At 46.3% G+C, this 19,266-nt stretch overlaps 2 protein-coding genes and 1 long non-coding RNA gene across 8 annotated transcripts; 2 read left to right on the top strand and 1 right to left on the bottom strand.

The window, feature by feature from the left end:
• Window positions 1-5,445: 5,445 nt before the first annotated feature.
• On the top strand, window positions 5,446-7,214 carry LOC112270713 (GDSL esterase/lipase At3g09930-like). Its single transcript, XM_024458767.1, has 4 exons — window positions 5,446-5,506; window positions 5,639-5,980; window positions 6,532-6,839; window positions 7,038-7,214. Exons 1-4 carry the CDS (start codon window positions 5,446-5,448, stop codon window positions 7,212-7,214), a joined length of 888 nt encoding a protein of 295 aa, XP_024314535.1.
• A 1,053-nt stretch (window positions 7,215-8,267) lies between these two features.
• Window positions 8,268-16,841, top strand: LOC100821567 (putative disease resistance protein RGA3). Of its 6 annotated transcripts, none has more exons than XM_024457004.1 (5): window positions 8,268-10,571; window positions 11,283-13,659; window positions 14,010-14,200; window positions 15,249-15,357; window positions 16,091-16,841. In XM_024457004.1, exons 1-2 carry the CDS (start codon window positions 9,083-9,085, stop codon window positions 11,303-11,305), a joined length of 1,512 nt encoding a protein of 503 aa, XP_024312772.1. In that variant the 5' UTR covers window positions 8,268-9,082; the 3' UTR covers window positions 11,306-13,659; window positions 14,010-14,200; window positions 15,249-15,357; window positions 16,091-16,841. The 6 variants fall into 6 exon arrangements, with proteins under 6 accessions (XP_024312772.1, XP_024312771.1, XP_024312773.1 ...); XM_024457003.1 differs by having other exon boundaries at window positions 14,010-15,062; XM_024457005.1 differs by having other exon boundaries at window positions 14,010-15,357; window positions 16,091-16,164; window positions 16,361-16,841.
• Window positions 16,842-17,814: 973 nt separating this feature from the next.
• LOC112269802 lies at window positions 17,815-18,966 on the bottom strand. Its single transcript, XR_002961937.1, has 2 exons — window positions 18,202-18,966; window positions 17,815-18,093 (listed from the first exon to the last, which is right to left on the bottom strand). It is a non-coding gene; the product is annotated as an uncharacterized LOC112269802 (long non-coding RNA).
• Window positions 18,967-19,266: the final 300 nt, after the last annotated feature.

Below are 19,266 nucleotides of genomic sequence, written 5' to 3'. Positions count from 1 at the left end.
AAAAAATGAAGGATAGTGAGGTAAACGACCCCTTCTCTTTCTCTAATCAACAATGTTTGCTCCTAGGTACATCACGTAATAAAGATATCTCAACGAAGAGTTCAAGCAAGAATTTTATAGAGAATGGATATATTCAAACTCTCATTTCATAGTAATTCCTGTAGCAGCCCCTATGTCCATCTATGAATTACTCACCCTTGCATGTGCATTTGTTTTTACCATTCTGATAGAAGAAAACCGAAGAATATTATTACTCCCTCCGATCCATATTAATTGTCTCAATTTTGTCCAAATATGGATGTATTTATGCCTAAAAGGCGTATATACACATGTAATATTTCGACAACTAATATGGATCTGAGGGAGTACTTGCTTGTTCCAAGCCAACAAAAAAGAGAACATCATGCTTTTTGTGTGTGTAAATCAAGAGCTACACCATTATGCACAGAGAATACTCACCTTATAAATAGGCCCTCTAAACAGGAGTCTATATGCATGCACTGAAGCTTCTATCGGATCAGATCAAGGTCCTAGACATAGTTGCAGTAAATCAGTTGAAATAATCGTAAGAAAACACTTTGGGATAGAGGATTATATGTTCAGCAAACTCCTAGCAGGTTTCAGGCTTCACCAAACTCCTAATAGGTTTCAGGCTTCACCAAACTCTCAACAGGTTGGGCAAACAGCACGCTACGTAAACAGCAGGTTCAGCTTCAGTAAAGCAAGCCGTGTGGTCGACGTCACATGGAGGCAGACGCCAGGTCGCCGTCGACTAGAGGCACCACCGCGCGGGGGCATCACCATGGCCGTCCGGCCACCAATGCATGGGGCCCGCGCCGCCGGGACACCGTTCCATGCAAGCACCGCCTTGGCTGCCGCGTCTTCCTCCAACGATGGCCACCTTCCCCTCCGGCCTCCTATGCTGCAGCAGGTAGCGGCGACGGCAAGGGAGGCGGTGCGGGAGGAGGCCAGCAGGCGGCGGCGGCCGAGGCACACAGTGCGGAGGCGGATGGGGATGCGGCTGAGGAGGATTCGGGGGACGGATCGGGGCAGGACTGTAGGAGGCAGCGGCGACCTAGAGGAAGACGGAGGGAGAAGACGTGACGGGGAGGCCGAGGGATTGGGGCCAGCGGGTCGGGCGGACGAAATAAACGGGTGGAAACGCGTCGGACGAGGAAGTTTGACGGGCGATGAAAACGCATGATGAAGGAACGGTTCGTATTTTTTAGTATGTATAGATAGAAGAACTTCCTGAAGGCAGAGCTTCAACCGTTGGACGCCAATTTTGGTTGCGCGGCCCTTTTTCCTAAGCCCGTCGCGTGTATGGGTCGTGTGTTTCCAGCCCAATTAACTAGCTCCTTTCGCTCAAAAAACAAAAAAACTAGCTCCTTGCCATTTTCCGGCACTCACGAAAAGACTACCGGACCCCTTTTGAGAAAAAAAAGACTACCGGACACGGCTAGATACTCACGTACGCAGCTGTTGGCATCCTAAGAGCATGTACAATGCAAGATGTCTAGGTGGGTGCTTAGAAAGATGTCTAGGTGGGTGCTTAGAAAAATTAACCGGTTTTTGTTAAGCACTGATGCTTATTTAGATTAAGCAGATGCTTACCTTGGCACCTCCTCTATACAAATAAGCACTGGTGCTTAAAAAAGTGTGTGGTTTATTTTCGTAAGCACCTTGCATTGTACATGTTCTAAGAGCATCACCAACACAGGTGCTTAAGGAAAAAAACCAGATTTATTTCCGTTTATTTTGCCACGTCAGCTGGACAGAGTGCTTGAGGCGCCCGGTGCCTCCAAAAAAAACTGCCGTCGAGTGCTCCACACGGTGCTCTATCCCTGGCTTTGCTGCTCGCTCCCTGCGGCCCGACGACCTGCTTTCTTCTTTCCTCTCCTTGTCCATGGGGACCGAGACCACGATTCCACGAGCAGCAGCAGCCTTGAGTGGAGCTGCGGCGGCGGCGGCGCGAGAGCAGCAGGCGCGGAGGGGAACGGCGGCGGCGGCGCAGCAGCAGGCACGGAGGGGAGCCGTGGTGGCTAGAGCGACAGCAGCAGTCGCGGAGGAGACTGGCGGCGGCGGCAGCGCGAGCGGCAGCAGCAGGCGCGTAGGAGCCTGGCGGTGGTGGCGGCGCGAGCCGCAGCAGTAGCAGGCGCGGCGCGAGCGGCAGAGCGACGCGACTTGGCTGTGCGCAACTTCAATTGAAGAAAGGGATATGGGAGCAGAGGAAAGAGGCAGTCTTGTGACTCTGTCGATGGAGTGTAGACGACTGGCGAGCTCCATGAGCAACTAGCCGCCGGCGAGCTCCATACCTCGAACGAGCTGGGGGCGGAGACGCAGGCGCGCAGCAATCCGGCGAGCTCCATCCCTCGGAGGACCTGGGGGCGGAGGCGCAGGCGCGCAGCAAGCCGGCGAGCTGCACGCCTTGGAAGAGCTGGAGGCGGAGGCATAGGCGACGGCGAGCTCCACGAGCAGCTAGCCACTGGCGAGTTCCATACCTCGGACGATCCCCGACTGGTGGGGGAGGCGCGGCGCGCGCGTCCACGCGGGTGAGGCGGACCACCGCGTCGAGCTCGCCGCCTGGTTCCTGTAGGAGCGCCGCAAGGATGAGTTCGACTCATTGCCGCCGCTGCTCGCTCCTCGCTACCTGCTGCCCGCTCGCGCTCGCAGCCTAGCCCGCCGATGTGGCACCACCCGGCCGCCCTCTCGCTAGCGCCGCCGCTGCGCGCTCCCGCCACGCGCGTCCATTATGGGGAGGTGAACCGCGGCGTCATGCTCACCGCCTGGCTCCGGACAAGTTCGACCCGTCGCCGCTGCTGCTCGCTCCATGCGGCCCGACGACCCCGCTCCTCGAGTTCCCCCGCGCCGTGGTCTTCTCTGGGCCTGGACCTCACCGTCGCCATCTTTGCCCGAGCCCTGCTCACGCTCTTCTTTCACCTTCTCTCTGGCTGCCTATATTTTAGAGAAGGGCTGTGCCCATAGCTTGCCCACTGCTATATCACGTGTGTCTCTGTCGATAGAGCAAGGGATGGGAAAGTCTCGGATGGGAAATCAATAGAGAATGGGATAAAGAAAGAGAAAGCCTGCAACGTACATGTCCATAGGAAAAGTGATAAAAGAAAAAAAAAGCCTGCGACATGCATGTCCACGGTGCCATCCCTTTGACTCCAAATTAATGGTTCAAAGCTGTTGGCAGGGCCCTGGCTGTTGGCATGTGGACTGATCAGTTTAGGATGTTCAGCCTTGACCGATTGCAAAGCCAGAGACCATTTGTATTACTCCAATAGATCACGGAGAGCCCATACAGATGAGTTCTGACTAGAAGTCCTATACCTCTGTATATACACTTCTGTCTTTGAGCATCCGTAGCATAGCACAACTCCAACAAGAAAATGAATTCAGATTTTGGCTTTGTGGATCTGTTGAGCTCTGGTTCGGCTGAGTATGGAGCTGGATGTGAAAGCTTTCACAATGCTTCATACACCGGTTCCAAGCGGAGGAGGAAGAGGAACAGGAGGCGGCGGCGGCAGCGGCGGAGATGACCAAGACAATGACGACGCGGAAAGAGGGCAACCCCGCTTACCATGGACAGAAGCAGACAATCTACGACTGGTAAGAACTTACTCCTTGCATCATTGTTATCTATGTAAAGTCAAACATATTCATCATCCGAGCACTTCTTGGTACCAATCGTAGCCGTCGTCGCCGTCGCAACAGTGGTAAGAGGAGATTCATTCATAGAGATAGGGAGGCTGGTCATGAACGCCTCATTGGAGATTATTTCTCAGATACACCGGTATACATAGATGTCATGTTCCGTCAAAGATACCGAATGAGAAGGCATTTATTTCTCTGTTCCGTCAAAGATACCGAATGAGAAGGCATTTATTTCTCCGCATTGTGCAAGCTCTCGGTGATTCTTACACACAGTAGACATGCATTCAGTAATTTCAAGAAGGACCATATATAGTACTCATGAATTATTGTCAAGTAGAAAAAGAGAGAAAGTAGAAAAAATGGTTTGTTTATGGCATGGCATACATCAGACCTGGATTTGAGCCAATGTAATCAATTCTTGAACGGTCGTTTCCATATGCTCTGTTTAATACTCCTAAACATGGGGTTTGTAATCTGCAGTTCACCTGCAAATAAGGGTATCTCATACGTTCAGAACAAGAAGTGCTGCTAAGACTGAAAAAATACTTGTCAGAATGGCTTCCAAAGTATGACTCATTCGGTCTTTACACAGGTTATAGAATCGGTTTACTTCTCTTCAATTGTTGGCACTAGCATTGACAGACTATGCCTCTCCAAACACGGACATAATCCTTGTGAAGCCCAGTACAAACACTAAGTATTGATAAACCAAGAGGTGATACATAATTACTAGCATGTACAATACAACACCATTAGCCAGACAAACAATTGTAAAAATTAATCAAAATTGGACAAAGAGATTATGCGTTCCTGTAGATCCATCAATCAAGCCCCAGCCTAAAGCATTCACATCCAGCACTAGAGGCACGGAAGCAACATCATAATTCTTGAGTCCCCTGCACTATCTAATTGGAAGATTGCAGTACCAAATCATATAGAATTCGTACCGTCAGAAATGCGCATACCCGGCGGGCAGAGGAAGCGGCTGGGAGCCGGAGGCGCAGCTAGACGCCTCGGACGAGCTGGAGGCGGAGGCGCAACAAGCTGGCGAGCTGCACACCTCGGGCAAGCTGGCGAGCTGCGTGTGGGACGAGCTTGGGGCGGAGGCACGGCAAGCCGGCGAGCGGAGGCGCAGCTTGTTGACGAGCTGCACGTCTTGGGCGAGCTGGGGGCGGAGGCGCGGCAAGCCGGCGAGCCGAGTCCTAGTTGGGGGCGGAGGCGCAGCTTGTTGACGAGCTGCACGTCTGGGGCGAGCTGGGGGCGGAGGCACGGCAAGCCGGCGACCGGCGACTTCGAATCCTGGACGAGCTGGGGGCGGAGGCACATCTAGCCTGTGAGCTCCATGCCTTGGACGAGCTAGAAGATGAAAACCAGTCAATATTTTTTTAACAAAGCACTTGTGCGTTGGACAACAAAAGTGCGTGAGGGAGTGCTACAAAAATGCTCACACGAATTAAGCACCTGTCTAGGCTTCTCAACATTGGAGTAAATTTATTTTAGATATGTGCTTAGTGATATGGTAAGACTCTCTCTCTTTAAGCACCTGTGTACAAGTACCTTGCATTGAAGATGCTCTAACGAGCATATCCTGTGATTTTTTCAACCTAATTAAAAGTGTTTTTAGCTAGTTGATTAGCTAGTCTGAACAATCTCCATAAATAACCTAGATCCCGTCCCGTCCCAATAAATACCCGTACGTACATCCTCCATTCTGAGCATCATCAATAACCAACACAACATCTTCCTCCTCCTGCTACACTACTTTGGAGCTAACCTTAATTAGCCATGTCGACCAAGCACGTCGACATCCTCTGCAGCCTGGTGCTCCTCCTCGCTACTCTCGACGGTAAGTAATAAACTAATAATCCATTTCCATGCATCTATAACTGACAAGAGATTTTGCTGTTAATTTCTTCGATCGATCCTGCTGATGATCAATTAATTAACCATATGTAATGTGCTTTGTATATACGTGCAGCTGCCGCCGGCTGGCCGTATTATCGAGGCTGGCGGCCGTCGGACCAATTTTGTCGGAACAATCCCTATTTCCCCGCCTGTCAAGGAAGAACTCCGCCGAGCCCTGTCGTTCCTGCTAACCCGCCGCCGCCGCCGCCGCCGCCGCCGGCGTCTCCGACGGGTCCCAGCCTCTTCGTCTTCGGCGATTCTTTTGCTGATAACGGCAACTTGGCCAAGGACGCTACTCAACGTGTCGCCGACAAAGGTATTACCCGGCAGTGGTATTTCCCGTATGGATTCTCCGCTAGCGGCTCTGCCCCCACCGGCCGCTTCTCCAACGGCAGGGTCCAATCTGACTTCATCGGTACGTCCGCTACTGATCATCATCTACCTCACTAGCCTTAGCTTAATCTTTTTCTTTCTTGCTTAATTTAACCTTGATTGGATCGATCGATATTTTGTGCTGATCATTTTTACTTAAATCTTGATTAGATCGGGTTGTTTTTATATCGATGCATGCATGAATACCTTGATACTACTAATTGATCTTTGCAGGCCGTGTACAAATATATACTTCCTTCGTTTCATAATTCTCAAATTTTCTCAAAATGGATGTATCTCGTCCTAAAAACATCTAGATACATGTAATATTTCGACAAAAATTATGAAACGGAAGGAAGGAATACTATGTATGCATTGCTTAATCTTGATTTATACCCACCTTCTGTTGATCCATGCGCGCATGCATGCATTAATACCTTGATACTAATTAGTTGATCTTTGCCGGCCGTGTACTAATATAATACTCTGCTTAATCTTGATTTATACCCACCTTATATTGATCCATGCATACGCATGCATGCATCAATCGGCATACGTACGTACCTACCAATTGATCATGTTGGATCTTACCAGATCGGCAGCTTCGAGAGCCTCATCTCCTCCGCGCCATCTCACCGGCACAGCTCGCGGCGGGCTCCGTGGCGCTGATCGCCGTCTCCGGCAACGACGACTACGGCCGCGTGACCGTCTCGGTGTTCGGCGACGTGACGACCTTCATAAAAAACGTGACGTCCACCATCGCGGCCTCGGCGGACCGTCTGAGGAAGCTCGGCACCGGCAAGGTGCTCGTCAACAACCTCCACCCGGTCGGCTGCGTGCCCTCGCAGACGCGTGCCGAAGGGTACGGCGCTTGCGACAGCGTCGCAAACGCCGGGGCCCCGGTCCACAAACAAGAACGCAAAGCTCGTTGGCGGCATGGACGGCGTGTTCGTCGTCGACCTCCACGCCGCATTCTCCAGCGTCCTCGGGTCCGTGTCGTCGTCGTCATCCTCGGCGGCGAAGGAGGAGGAGGTGGAGGGGGGTAAGAAGGGGGGATACCATGGGCAGTTCCAGCACAAGCTGACGCTGTGTTGCGAGAGCAAGGACCCCAAGGCGACACCGAGGGCGGCCCGTATGAGTATCGGTACACGCTGTGCGAGGATCCCGAGAGGTATTTTTACTGGGACGAGATGCACCCCACGCAGGCTGCTTGGGAAGCCGTCATGTGGTATCTCCAGGAAGACATCAACAAGTTCCTCGGCCCTGCACAACAGTAGCAGAATTAAGCCAATCTCTGTAGATTAGATATATAGCATCTTTCCGTTAATTAGGAGGAAATATCTGGTCGGACGTTTATTTAGGTCAATTAAAAATCAACACAGACCTCCTTGCTCCTCCTCCTCTCCTACGAATCTCACCCCGCTCCTGCCCTATCCGGATCTCACCCACGCCCGCCGCCGCTCTTGTCGCCTCCGCCAGCTCGTGCGCGTCGGCGGGGTCCGTGTGCGGAAAGCGCGCCGCCTCCACCGGCTCGTGCGCGCTGGTGGCTCCCCACAAAACTTGGACAGCGATGGGATGAGCCTGAGGCCGGGATGGCGGTGGCCTCGAGCAAGGCAGCAGGGACCGCGTCGGCGCGAACCATCGGTGGCCCTCTGGACGGGCAGTGGCGCGCCACGATCAGTGGCCGTACGCGATGTGTGGGCGGCACACAGGCGTACCCGGCGGCAAGTGGGAGCAGACGGCGCGCGGGAGTGGACGGGTGGCGGGAATCTACAAGCGGGTGGCCGCGCATGGCGGCGTGATGTTCGGTGGCGGTATAAATCGGGACAGGGAGAGGAGAAGTTTGCACTCAAGGTGGATGGAGAGGATAGTCAGAGGGAGAGCGAGAAATTAGGAGAAGAGATTTGAGAAATAATGTACGGAGTAGGAGTAATAGGAGAACAGGGTAAGGACAAATATATAAATAAGACATGTGAAAAAAAGAAAGAGACAAGAGTATAGCCCACGAAAATAAACATATCATAAACACATCAACATTTAATTTGATGTTTTGATACAATTTCCATTGTTCCGTAGCAACGCACAGGTTCTTTTGCTAGTTTTGGTTAATTAGCAGTTTGTTTTCTTGAGTTGAGTTTGATTTGACGGCTCAAAAAAAAATCGGCACCGATCTGATTTGAATCTCAAGCGTTTTCTTCTTCGGAATTTTTGTTTGAAAGCAGGCCGGGCTGGGCTTTGTTAGCGAGAGGAGTTGGGTCTACTGGGCCGGGCTCATGGGCCGAAAGATGCACAGTCCACGTCGGCCGTTAGGTCCAGGTCCTCTGCCTCCCCGCCGCGGCTCTCTCTTCTTCTTCCTCTTGTCCTGCTTCGCCGCCAATGCACGGCCAAATCCACCGCCGGCCGCCGACGACCGCCACCCCGCGAACTCCTCAGCATGTCGTCGCCGTGCTAAACCACCCGTGCACGTGCTCTGTCTCCCAAGGGAGGGACTGCCGCCATGGCCGCTGGGTGGGGCGGGGGCGGGAGGGGAGGTCAAATCCGAGCCGAGGTGAGGAATCTCCAAGCCGAAGATCTCGAGCTGAATCCCTCTCCAAGCACAGTTTGAATCCGCGAGGTGAGAGTTGAGTTTGGTCTTGTTAGAAGGGGAATATTTATTTTTTGCTGTTTATTATAGAGGGCAGTAGCAATCCCGTGCTGGTTACGATGGAGAGAACACTAGAGTAAAGTATGCTAATTAATCTTTCCTTAATAAAGCAATATACTCTTGTCTGACTGCTGCTCAATTTTGACTCTCCGATGAATACCGGAGTTGGAGGAAGCACTAGCCTGCTCTTCTTTGGCTTGCTGAATAAATATCACTAGGATAATATATATTGGGGGTAGTTTTGCGTGGTCATTGTCGACAGGAGCAGGTGGCGATGCTTCATCACGCAAATGGTACTACCAAGTTCTGTCTGTATCTGCTCCTCAACGATCATTCGATTCTAATTCTAGTTACTAATAAAGAAAGGGAAATTGTAACCAATAGTAGGCAGTGACGGTTTCTACAGAATGGATTGACCATGATGTGTGAAAGCCTCCCTTACAACCGATATAAAGAATTTCAATTCGCAGCTCACTGACTCATTCTGCCAAGTCCCCCCAAATGGAGGTTTTCCTTTCAGCGGTGTTGGGCGAACTTTCCACCAGAGCCATGAGTTTGTTCATCAACAGATACTCCAAGTCCATGCTGCCGGTAGTGGCCGTGGAGGATAGCCTAGAGAGGATATTGCTCCGGGCGCAGGTCATCATCGACGAGGCTGCAGGGAGGCAAGTCACGAACCAAGGGATGCTCCGCCAGCTGAGCATGCTGAGGGATGCCATGTATCGAGGCTACTATGTGCTCGACACCTTCAGATGCCGTGCTCACCGAGAAGACGAGGCGGAAGAGAATCAGGTTGCGAGAAGCTCGTGGGCTTTGTCTAAATTCAGCTATGCAAAACGTCTTCGTTTCTCAAGCAGTGGCGACATGCAAAATTTACAAGAACTTGAAGGGGTCCTTGGCAGTTTGAGAACCATGATTCTTGATGTCAGTGAGCTGGTCACGTTCTTGACAACATATCCTCGTCTGCATCGCCAGCCTTACAGCATGCATCTTTTGTTTGAGAAGTGCATGTTTGGCCGCCAGATGGAGATGGAGCTGGTTATCAACTTCCTGTTGCACACGCAACCTTGTTGCGGCAGTACTCCTGACAACTGTGATATCCTCCCAATTGTTGGTCCAGGGAGAGTTGGAAAGAGCACCCTTGTCACTCATGTCTGTGATGACGAAAGAGTCCATCGACACTTCTCACAGATTGTGTTCTTGAGACATGACAATTTTAGGGATAAAGAGATATCCACTCTGACTCTGAGAGATGTATGTGCAGTGGGACATGAGAATAATATGAGAATGCTGGTTGTTGTGGAGGTAGTTGGGGATCTCCATGAAGATCTGTGGGAAATGCTGTGCTCTCTCACTCGACGGTTCAGCAAAGCTGGTAGCAAGATCATAATCACAAGCCGGTCAAACAAGATCAAGAAGCTTGGGACAGTGCAGGCTCTGACGCTGAAGCATCTGTCCGATGAGGCGTACTGGTATTTCTTCAAGGTGATTACGTTTGGAAGCACAGACCCGCATATGCACCCAGAACTTGTGCACTTGGCTATGGAGATAGCCAGGGCTCATAATGGTTCTCTCTTTGCTGCGAATATGACTGCTTGCTTATTGAGAGCCAATTTTGACATTCAGTTTTGGCGCAAGGTTCTGGCATTCCTGAGAGGATACTTAGAAAAGCATTTCTCCATGTTTGGTGAGCATCCGTGTGATATGCTGGAAGGAAATATCCCTACATATATTCAAAGAATGGGTAGAACTACAGAAGATTTTTATGTTTTTGATCAGTATCAAATGTGCTCTTCTCAAGAGGAAATTCCCACGATAACAATCCAAGATGTGATGTACAGAGGCGTCAAGCCTCATGGGATATTTAAGGTCCTCGCATGGAAATCTCAGATACCGCCGTACTATTGCTACGTCTATACATGTGAGATTCAAGAGCTGCAAACTAGATTTATTAAGAGGAAGCGCTCTCTGATTTATGATATTAGACAAGGTTAATTTTGTCACTCGAGTCACATATACTGTTGTGTTAATCTTGTTGTATGTAAAGTTCATGTGTTTATTGACAGAAGGCGTGATATGGAGACATTTTTTGTAAATTCATGTGCACATGCAGTTTTGGAGCAGCTATCAGTTATGTGTACTTGTCAATGGACACATACTTAGCTTGTCTCAGAGAGAAGAGTTTTTTGTTTGCATTATCTATTCAACCAAGTAATTTATTTATTGCATTAGCTACACATATGCATCATGCATGTTGGTTGATTCCACTTAATCTTGTCTATCTCCTTCAAGTTCTGTGCCTAGTGTTAATAATCAGTCAAGTCTATTTGATATAGAAACAAAAGCCCAACCAAATGTTGATTGATTAATGTTTCACAGTATCGGGCAATTAACCTTGGATTGGGACAACTGTGCCATGTGAAGAGAGGGATAGAATTAGAGGCAATTGCCTGATGTATAAGACCAAACTCTTATCCAGATGATATGAGGCTTCTTAGAAATAGTAGAAGCAGCATAGAACAAAGACATAAACACATGGTGTTTTTCTAATCCTGTTTTGGATTTATTTCAGTTTTTCTATTTGGTCCCATTTCCTTCTGTTTTTTCTCTCAGCTAGGCAGCCAATTAAATTTAGCAGTTCACACAAACACTTCCGATTTATTATAAGTATACATCATTTTTCCATTTTCCTTTTGACCAGGGAGTCTGGCTTGTCAACAATGACCAAATGCAGGTAGGCGTCACTTTCTGTAGCTGTCCATGATCCACTTGTTGTGCAGTCGTGGTGGGGAGAGGGTCCCAGACAGAGACATCCCAAATTCCCTATAATTTGTCCAAGCCACCAATGCTGACCATTCTTCAGAGCCTACAGGGATTCTTGTCTAAGCACAGATCACAGTTGAGGTGGCTGTGGAACGGCATATAACAGCACAAGTGTGAAACAGGACATCGTAGGCTGCACTGCCATTTCCCTAGTTCAGCAATTGAAGATCCCAGAGGTCAAGATCTGTAAAGTCAATTTGATAAAGAAGAAAAATGCAACCAAATGACAAAGATTGTATGCATGGGAGAACTGGGATTTTCTCCAGAAAAGCATTTGACTTTGACCAGGCTGCATGACTTTGTTAACCATCAGTGGCCAGGGATTGAGCATAAACAGTAAGTTTTCAGAGACTTCAATTTTCTAGCCCCTGAGGAGAGAGTCCCAAGACCCAAATGGAGATTTTCATTTCTGCCGTGATGGGTGAACTCGCCACAAGATCCATGAGTTTCTTAATCAACAAATACTCCAAGCCAACAGAGCTGACCCTGCAGGCTAGCCTGGAGAGGATCCTCCTCAGGGCACAGGTCATCCTCGACGAGGCTGCAGGGCGGCACATCACAAACCATGGGATGCTTCTGCAGCTAAGCATGCTGAGGGATGCCATATACCAAGGTTATTACGTTCTTGACACCTTCAGATACCATGCTCATAAAGAAATCGAGGTGAAAGATCAGCAGGTCGTGAGTCGCTCTTGGGCTTTGCCTCAATTTAGTCATGCGCAACACTTTAGCCTCTCCAGCAGCAGCAGAAGAAAAACTTTGCAAGAGCTTGAAGAGGTCCTTGACAGTTTGAGGACCATGATTCTTGATGCCAGTGAGCTGGTACTGTTCTTGAGTACATATCCTCACCGGCATCGGCAGCCTTACAGCATGCATCTCTTGCTGGACAAGTGCATGTTTAGCCGCCAGATGGAGATGGAGCAGGTCATCAATTTCCTATTGCACACACAACCTTATTGTGGCAGCAGTCTTGGCAGGTTTGATGTCCTCCCAATTGTTGGTCCAGGGAGAGCTGGAAAGAGTACCCTTGTCGCTCATGTCTGCGAGGACGAAAGAGTCCGCGATAATTTCCGACAGATCATGTTCTTCAGACACGGTAATTTAAGAGGTGAAGATATGGCCACTTTGAGAGAAGGATGTGAGAATAATGGGAGATTGCTGGTTGTTCTTGAGGTAGCTGGGGATCTCCACGAAGATCTGTGGGAAAGGTTGTGCAATTTTGCTCGATGTAGAACTACAAGTGGCAGTAAAATCATAATCACAAGCCGATCTGAGAAGATCAAGAAGCTTGGAACAGCACAGGCTGTAACACTAAAGCAACTGCCCCATGAGGCATACTGGTATTTCTTCAAGGTGATTACATTTGGAAGCACAGACCCGGAGATGCACCCAAGACTTGTTTATTTGGCAATGGAGATAGCGAGGATGCTGAATGAATCTTTGACTGCTGCAAACATCACCGCCTGTTTATTGAGAGACAATTTTAATGCCCGTTTCTGGTACAAGCTTCTGGTGTTCCTGAGAGGATGCGTACAGAATCATCTCTCCAAATTTTCTGCTCATCCATCTGCTTTTCTCAATGAGAATAGACCTACATATCTTGAAAGAATGGGTGGAACTACTGAAGGCTTTCTTGTTCTTGATCAGTATCAGACTTGCTCTTCTCAAGAGGAAGTTCCGAAAATAACGTTCCAAGATGTGATGTATGGAAGCATCAGGCCTCATGGGACATTTAAGGTCCTTGCATGGAAGTCTCGAATAGCACCCTACCATTGCTGCATCTATACTTGTGAGATTCGGGAGCTTCAAGCTAGAGTTGCCAAGAGAAAGCGCTCTCATAGTGTTATTAGACATTGTTAATTTCGTAGCTGTTAGTCTCATATGCTGTTATCTTCTTATGTGTAAATCCTAGATCATTACTGAAATAATGAGGCATGGCATGGAGACCTACACTTTTTGGGAATTAAAGTTGAGATACACATTATAATGAGCTATCAATTATGTGTTCTTGTCAATGATTTTACTAAACTTAGCTCAGAAAGTAGATGCTCCCAAATGGAGATGCTTCTTGCTGCAAGTCCAAAGCTAATTCTGCAGGAAATCATGTCTTTTGAGGGGATGTTTTGGGCTTTTGGCCGTGGACGGAGATCTGAATGTCTGATGCACTACCACCATACAACAACTAATGATGATGTCTATGCTGCAAAATTCGCGACGCACTGTTGCGAGCTGCTAAGAAGAGATTGAAAAATAAGGTACTCCCTCTGACCCATATTATTTGTCTCAAATTTGTCCAAATATGGATGTATCTATGTTTAAAAAGCGTCTAGATACATGTAATATTTCGACAAGTAATTCCGGCCGGAGGGAGTAGTTATTTGAGTTGAGATTTTTGTGTGTGTGTGTGTATTATCGATTTGACTAATATGCGTTTTGTTGCATTAGCTATATTGAGTATTCATGCATGTTCTGCTTGATTCCACTTGGTCTTTCTCATTTCTCTCAAGATTTTTTGAATCTAATTTGATTTGATGTGAACGTATGAAATGATGCTTGCTACATTATCATCGTCTAACAAATTTCAGTGTTGATTTTGGAATCATAGGTTGAAGTCCTTGTTTTGTAGTAACAGTCGCTGTCTCACTGAAGAGCTTTGGTTCAGAGAAAAAATCAACTGGTATGGTACCTTGACCTTGTCTTGTGGCTAATGGGTACAATTGGAGACTGCTAGTCCTTTGATTATGGCCGTGAACTCCTGCAATTGCATTCTTGACTGTGATCTTTAGGGACAGTAGGGTGAGTTGCCTCTTCCCCTTGTGGGCTATCTCTCTACAGTTGGTTTGTGGTACACTGGTCTTATTTCTGAACTAAATAAGTAATGCATGGAACATTTATGCATTATGGCAAAATTCATGTTCAATTTCTAGGTGACTTTCCAATGCACCAATATAGGTATCAGGTATGGCATTGACTTTGTTGTTAGTTTGATCAACTGGATGTTCTTTGAGTCCAGATTGATTGGGAGAACCGGATAAGGTTGGTTGCTTTGACACAAAGGAAGTTTTTCCCGTGCTTCAAGCAACTTCTTGTGCCACGATAGCTTTTTATGCCCCTGAAGGTCCACTTTAGTTGTAGTTCTATCCTGTTCTACCTTCTACTTCTGCAGTAAAAAACTCTACTAACAGAATTAACTAGTTGACTTAAGTGGTCTTTTAGAGTAATTCTGAAACAACCAGGAAGTAAATATAAGAGGTAAAAACATGCATTTCATTATGATACAACATATTTTTACAACTAGATCTTCAGAGGTCAACACAAACTCTTCCTCTTCTTACAACGGTTATTCCACTTAAACATAAACTTTGAATCACGTATCTCACAGCTAGTTATGCAGCTGTAATACGGCGGCAAGTGAGATTTCCATACTACAACATCAAATCTTCCTTGTGGTGAGGCACTTCCAAAAATGACATCATCCATGGTTACTTTGGTAACATCTTCATGAGAAAGCTCTACTCGAACATGACTGTCAACTACACAATCCTGAGTATGTCTAGCTACTCTTTGAATATAGAGATGTTTATTGTCCACCCTACTGGTATCTCTTGAACCTGTACCATATCAACATGGATTTCTCAGCCTATTTCCCCGAACACATGTAAGAATCCTTCGCCAGTTCTGTATATTAGCTTGGCTCTGAGAAATCCAGCAATATTTATTGAATTTGCGAAAGGGCCAGTGAAATCATTAAATACTTCTTAGTCAAAGAACTCCTCAAATATCTCCATTGCTATGGAGGCTAGTTTTATCTCCAAGTATTTAATGGATATGCTTTTCTCCGCAGTTGCAGGTGACACTCGCCAATCGATCAGATCAACATCCTTCATGATCAACAGCCGACATGTCCACTCAACACCGACAACAACTGCTGTGGAGAACCTACAAATCCTATGGTAAGCGCCACTGCAAGTTCATGTCATCGTCAAGGCACCAACTGTAGCCTGATGTTGAGAACAAATTGGGTGCTGTACCAATCACTGCTCCTACATGTATTCATTGAGATAGGGTGTGCAATCTTGTCCCAAATCATCATCTTTAGTGCGTATCTGATACGAGTGGCTGTGTCCAGTAAAAGAAATATTATGATGTGAGTCAAGATGCCAATTAAAATATAGAAATATAAGTCAAGATACCAATTAATATTATGATGTGAGTCAAGATGCCAATTAAAATATAGAAATATAAGTCAAGATACCAATTAATATTAGAGTCTTTGTATGGCTGGTCTTTAGGAATAGACAATTCGGCCAAAAGTGTGTGGAACGGGCGAAAAAAAGCCCAGTCAATTTTGTGGAGCAGACTTCTGACCACCTTCTGTTCCTTTTGTCTCTTGGTTAATTTCTGGAAGGTAGCAAGCTGTGACTGTTAGTTTCAGAGCTATCCTCTGCCAGCATCTCTTGTCTGCTTGATCAATGGTTAAGCAGTACTGCGAAGAATCTCATGGCCTTTGGGGCTTTCGGCTATGCTATTATATAGACTGCAGAAAAGAACGTAATATGACATGTTTTCTCGAAAATGAATTCCCTTCTCACTGTATTCAGTTTGATTGCCATGATCGGACAGTCGTTAAAAGATTGTGCCAGTGACTTGCGGAACTCAGATTTCAAGACTTCTTTTTTGCTGTAGTGGGGATTGCTATTCTCCTGAAGGATGCCAAAGCTGAAGGGAGTCGGGCCATTCTTGGCGTGAAGAAAAACAAGGTCATTAGTCATTTTTCTGTTTGTTTGTTTATGTCAGCGAGCGTGTTATGGTCCAACATTTCCCGGTCGACATTTTGGGGGTCATTTTGCTTCTGCTTTTTTAGAAATATGTCTGCTGTTTTTTTGTCAAATTTTGTTTTGTGCTGGCATTATCATTGGTCTGTCCCTGGTTGTTTCCTGTACCTGTTTTCTTCAGGAAGGTGAACCAGAACAATGCTCCTGCACTGGCGTTCCCGGAGGACGGCGAGCGGAGGAAGATCGACCGGAGAGCTGCATCCTAGAGGTTTACGTTCATCGCTGAATCCGTGCCAGAGAAGGTCCAGGCACCGGCTGGCAACTGCCCCTGAGACTGAGAGCTTGGTCCCAGCGTTTGGGCTGAGACCTCAGGGAGTTAGGAGACTGAAGATCACGCACTAGCTGGATATTGCTATATCTTGCAATCGCAAACACGCACGAGTATATTTATATCCTCGTGATCTTCGCTGATGATAGTAAAAAAGGTATGCTTTTGCTGAATAATGCTCGAATTGAATCGGTTCATCGATCTCTTGAACTTCATGGAGCCGAAAGAACTGCTTGCTAGCTAGCTATCCGTGGTGTTAATTTGTTCAGAGTAAGCAACTCTTTACTCCTACAAAAGATTGAATCGGTGGCCGCGGCCAGTCACATTTCCAGAATGCATCACTTGTTGATTTGGCAAATACAAATATGAATTATACGAATCAAAGACAATATATGACAATACAATATTCTTTTTAAATATGTACTCCCTACGATCATAAATTCTTAAAACCATGACACGAATTTAGGATCAGAGGGAGTAATATATTTAGTCTGTAGCAATGCATAGGCATTGTGTTAGTGAGTTCTAAAAGTACATCAAATGAGTCACGAGATGTCCGAGTTTTTTACTCTTGGCCCCCTGTGCAACGCGATTGACAAAAATAGCTCCCTCTGAAATGAAACGCCAAAAATGGCCGGACGAAAAGTCTAAAAAGCGACACGTGAGCTTTTTGCCAATGGGGTTGGCGGAAGGGCTCTGGATACATTCAAAGCCACCAGGTCATTTTTGGCATTTCATTTAAGAGGGGACCATTTTTGTCAATCGTGTTTGACCGCATGGCCTGCCTGTGCAAATAACACTATTATGTGTCTGGAACCCTTGCGCATGACCTATTTGTGCAAATAACAACACTATTATGTGTATGGAACCCTTGCGCGTGTCCTGTTTGTGCAAATAACACTATTATGTGTCTGAAAAGAAATGCTTGAGGATTCCTTTGACTGCAAAGTTGAAGCTCACCTCAGAGTGGATACTTTCGGAGGTAGCTCTAAAAGGACAGAAAATAAGAGCTGCATTACACGACTATAGTAGCAAATGGAGCATAACGAGAATGGGATTCCAAAAATGAAAAGAAAAGGAGGCTTGATAAATACTTAGAGTTTGCTTTCAATTTCATAAAACCACCGCTTGGATTCATGGAGCAATCCACATTTGAGTTTTCGATGCCCCAATAACGAAAAATTCCACCTGGTTAAAAAAGAGAGAAAGAATTCACCTGCTTACGACTATAATTCCAAGTTTAACCCCAACTAAATAGCAAGAAAATTCCACCTGATTACAACTATGATTCCAAGTTGAACCCCAAATAAATAGCACATCCAAACTTATTGTCTAATTTATACATTCTACAAAGATGACACCTCTCAGGTACATGTTAAGCCACTCCTTGTTGCATCCTAAGCTACGAGTTAGATTTATTGATTTCTCTGCTGCCGCGACAGATGACTTCTCGTCCCGCTGAAGAACTCTGAATGCATTTAGGACATTTACAAAATTTACCTATTGGGAGCATCTCTTAAATATCATAACACCGAACCAATCCAGCCTCCAGCTTTATGTATTGCATAATTCTCATCACTTCAGCTCTGACAACAAAACGAGCTTCAGAAGAATCAAATACTGAGGTACGACTACTGATCTAATGTCAAGTCATAAGTGAATGTGTGGCAACAAATATAAAGAAAAGCATATACCTGTTGGGCAACATGGACTAGTAGTTTATGATATGTATATGTATCTCAGCAACTTTTAAATGGTTTAAATCTCCAATGGAATCCATGGCATCCTTTGGCGCAAGAGTAAAGAATATACTTAGCTGAATATTGATGCTGCCTAGGAACCATGTAGGAATATAAGGATAGCTAGCTGCAGCAAGTTATGCCTTGCTTCAGCCTTTAGGTAATACTATTACACCTTAATTTGGTGATGCTGGTCCATCTTGTTCTCGTTTTTCTTTTTCTTTTTATGAATTCCATTTTCTACCTCATGTTTGTAAACCCTTGACAGTGTTTGTCACATTTATCCATGTTTGTAAACTTGTGACAATGTTTACCTCGTGTTTGTAAATTCATGGCAGTGTTTGCCATATTTTACTCCGTGATTGTAAACTTGTGACAATGTTAATCTCATATGTATAAATTTAGGACAATGTTTGCCACATTTTACCCCGTGATGTTAAACTTGTGAAAATGTTTCCCTCATCTTTGTAAAATTGCGAAAGTGTGTGCCACAATTTTACCCATGTTTGTGAACTTGTGACAACGTTTACCTCATGTTTGTAAATTTGCGAAAGTGTTTGCCACATTTAACCCATGTTTGTAAACTTGTGAGATGTTTACCTCATTTTGTAGATTTGAGACGATGTTTGTCACATATATCTCATGTTTCTAAACTTGTGGCAATGTTTATCTCATGTTTGTAAATTCATTACAGTGTTTGCCACATTTTACCCCTTGATTGCAAACTTGTGGCATTGTTTACCTCACATTTGTAAATTGCGGAAGTGTATGCCACATTTTACGCAATGTTCATAAACTTGTGATAATGTTTAAACCATTTTGTAAATTTGAGACAGTGTTTGTCACATTTTGTTTAACTTGTGACAATGTTTACCTCATTTTGTAGGCAAATATCACTAAAGAGGGCAAAAAAAACTGCGGGCAAAGGTTTTTTGCCGGCAGTTTGGCCTGCCCCCTATAACGCTGCCGGCAAAGCAAGCTTTGCCGGCAGTTTTAGTTTTGCCGGCAGTTGGACTGCCC

Source organism: Brachypodium distachyon, chromosome 1, assembly GCF_000005505.3.
Source record: "Brachypodium distachyon strain Bd21 chromosome 1, Brachypodium_distachyon_v3.0, whole genome shotgun sequence".
Taxonomy (NCBI): domain Eukaryota; kingdom Viridiplantae; phylum Streptophyta; class Magnoliopsida; order Poales; family Poaceae; genus Brachypodium; species Brachypodium distachyon.
This window is presented reverse-complemented; position numbering and strand designations above follow the sequence as displayed.

Coding starts and splice junctions, on each gene's coding strand:
- LOC112270713 (XM_024458767.1), top strand. CDS start 5,446: ATGTCGACCAAGCACGTCGACATCCTCTGCAGCCTGGTGCTCCTCCTC. Junction 5,507..5,638: donor CCTCCTCGCTACTCTCGACG/GTAAGTAATAAA, acceptor ATATACGTGCAG/CTGCCGCCGGCTGGCCGTAT. Junction 5,981..6,531: donor GGTCCAATCTGACTTCATCG/GTACGTCCGCTA, acceptor GGATCTTACCAG/ATCGGCAGCTTCGAGAGCCT.
- LOC100821567 (XM_024457004.1), top strand. CDS start 9,083: ATGGAGGTTTTCCTTTCAGCGGTGTTGGGCGAACTTTCCACCAGAGCC. Junction 10,572..11,282: donor GATTTATGATATTAGACAAG/GTTAATTTTGTC, acceptor CCTTTTGACCAG/GGAGTCTGGCTTGTCAACAA.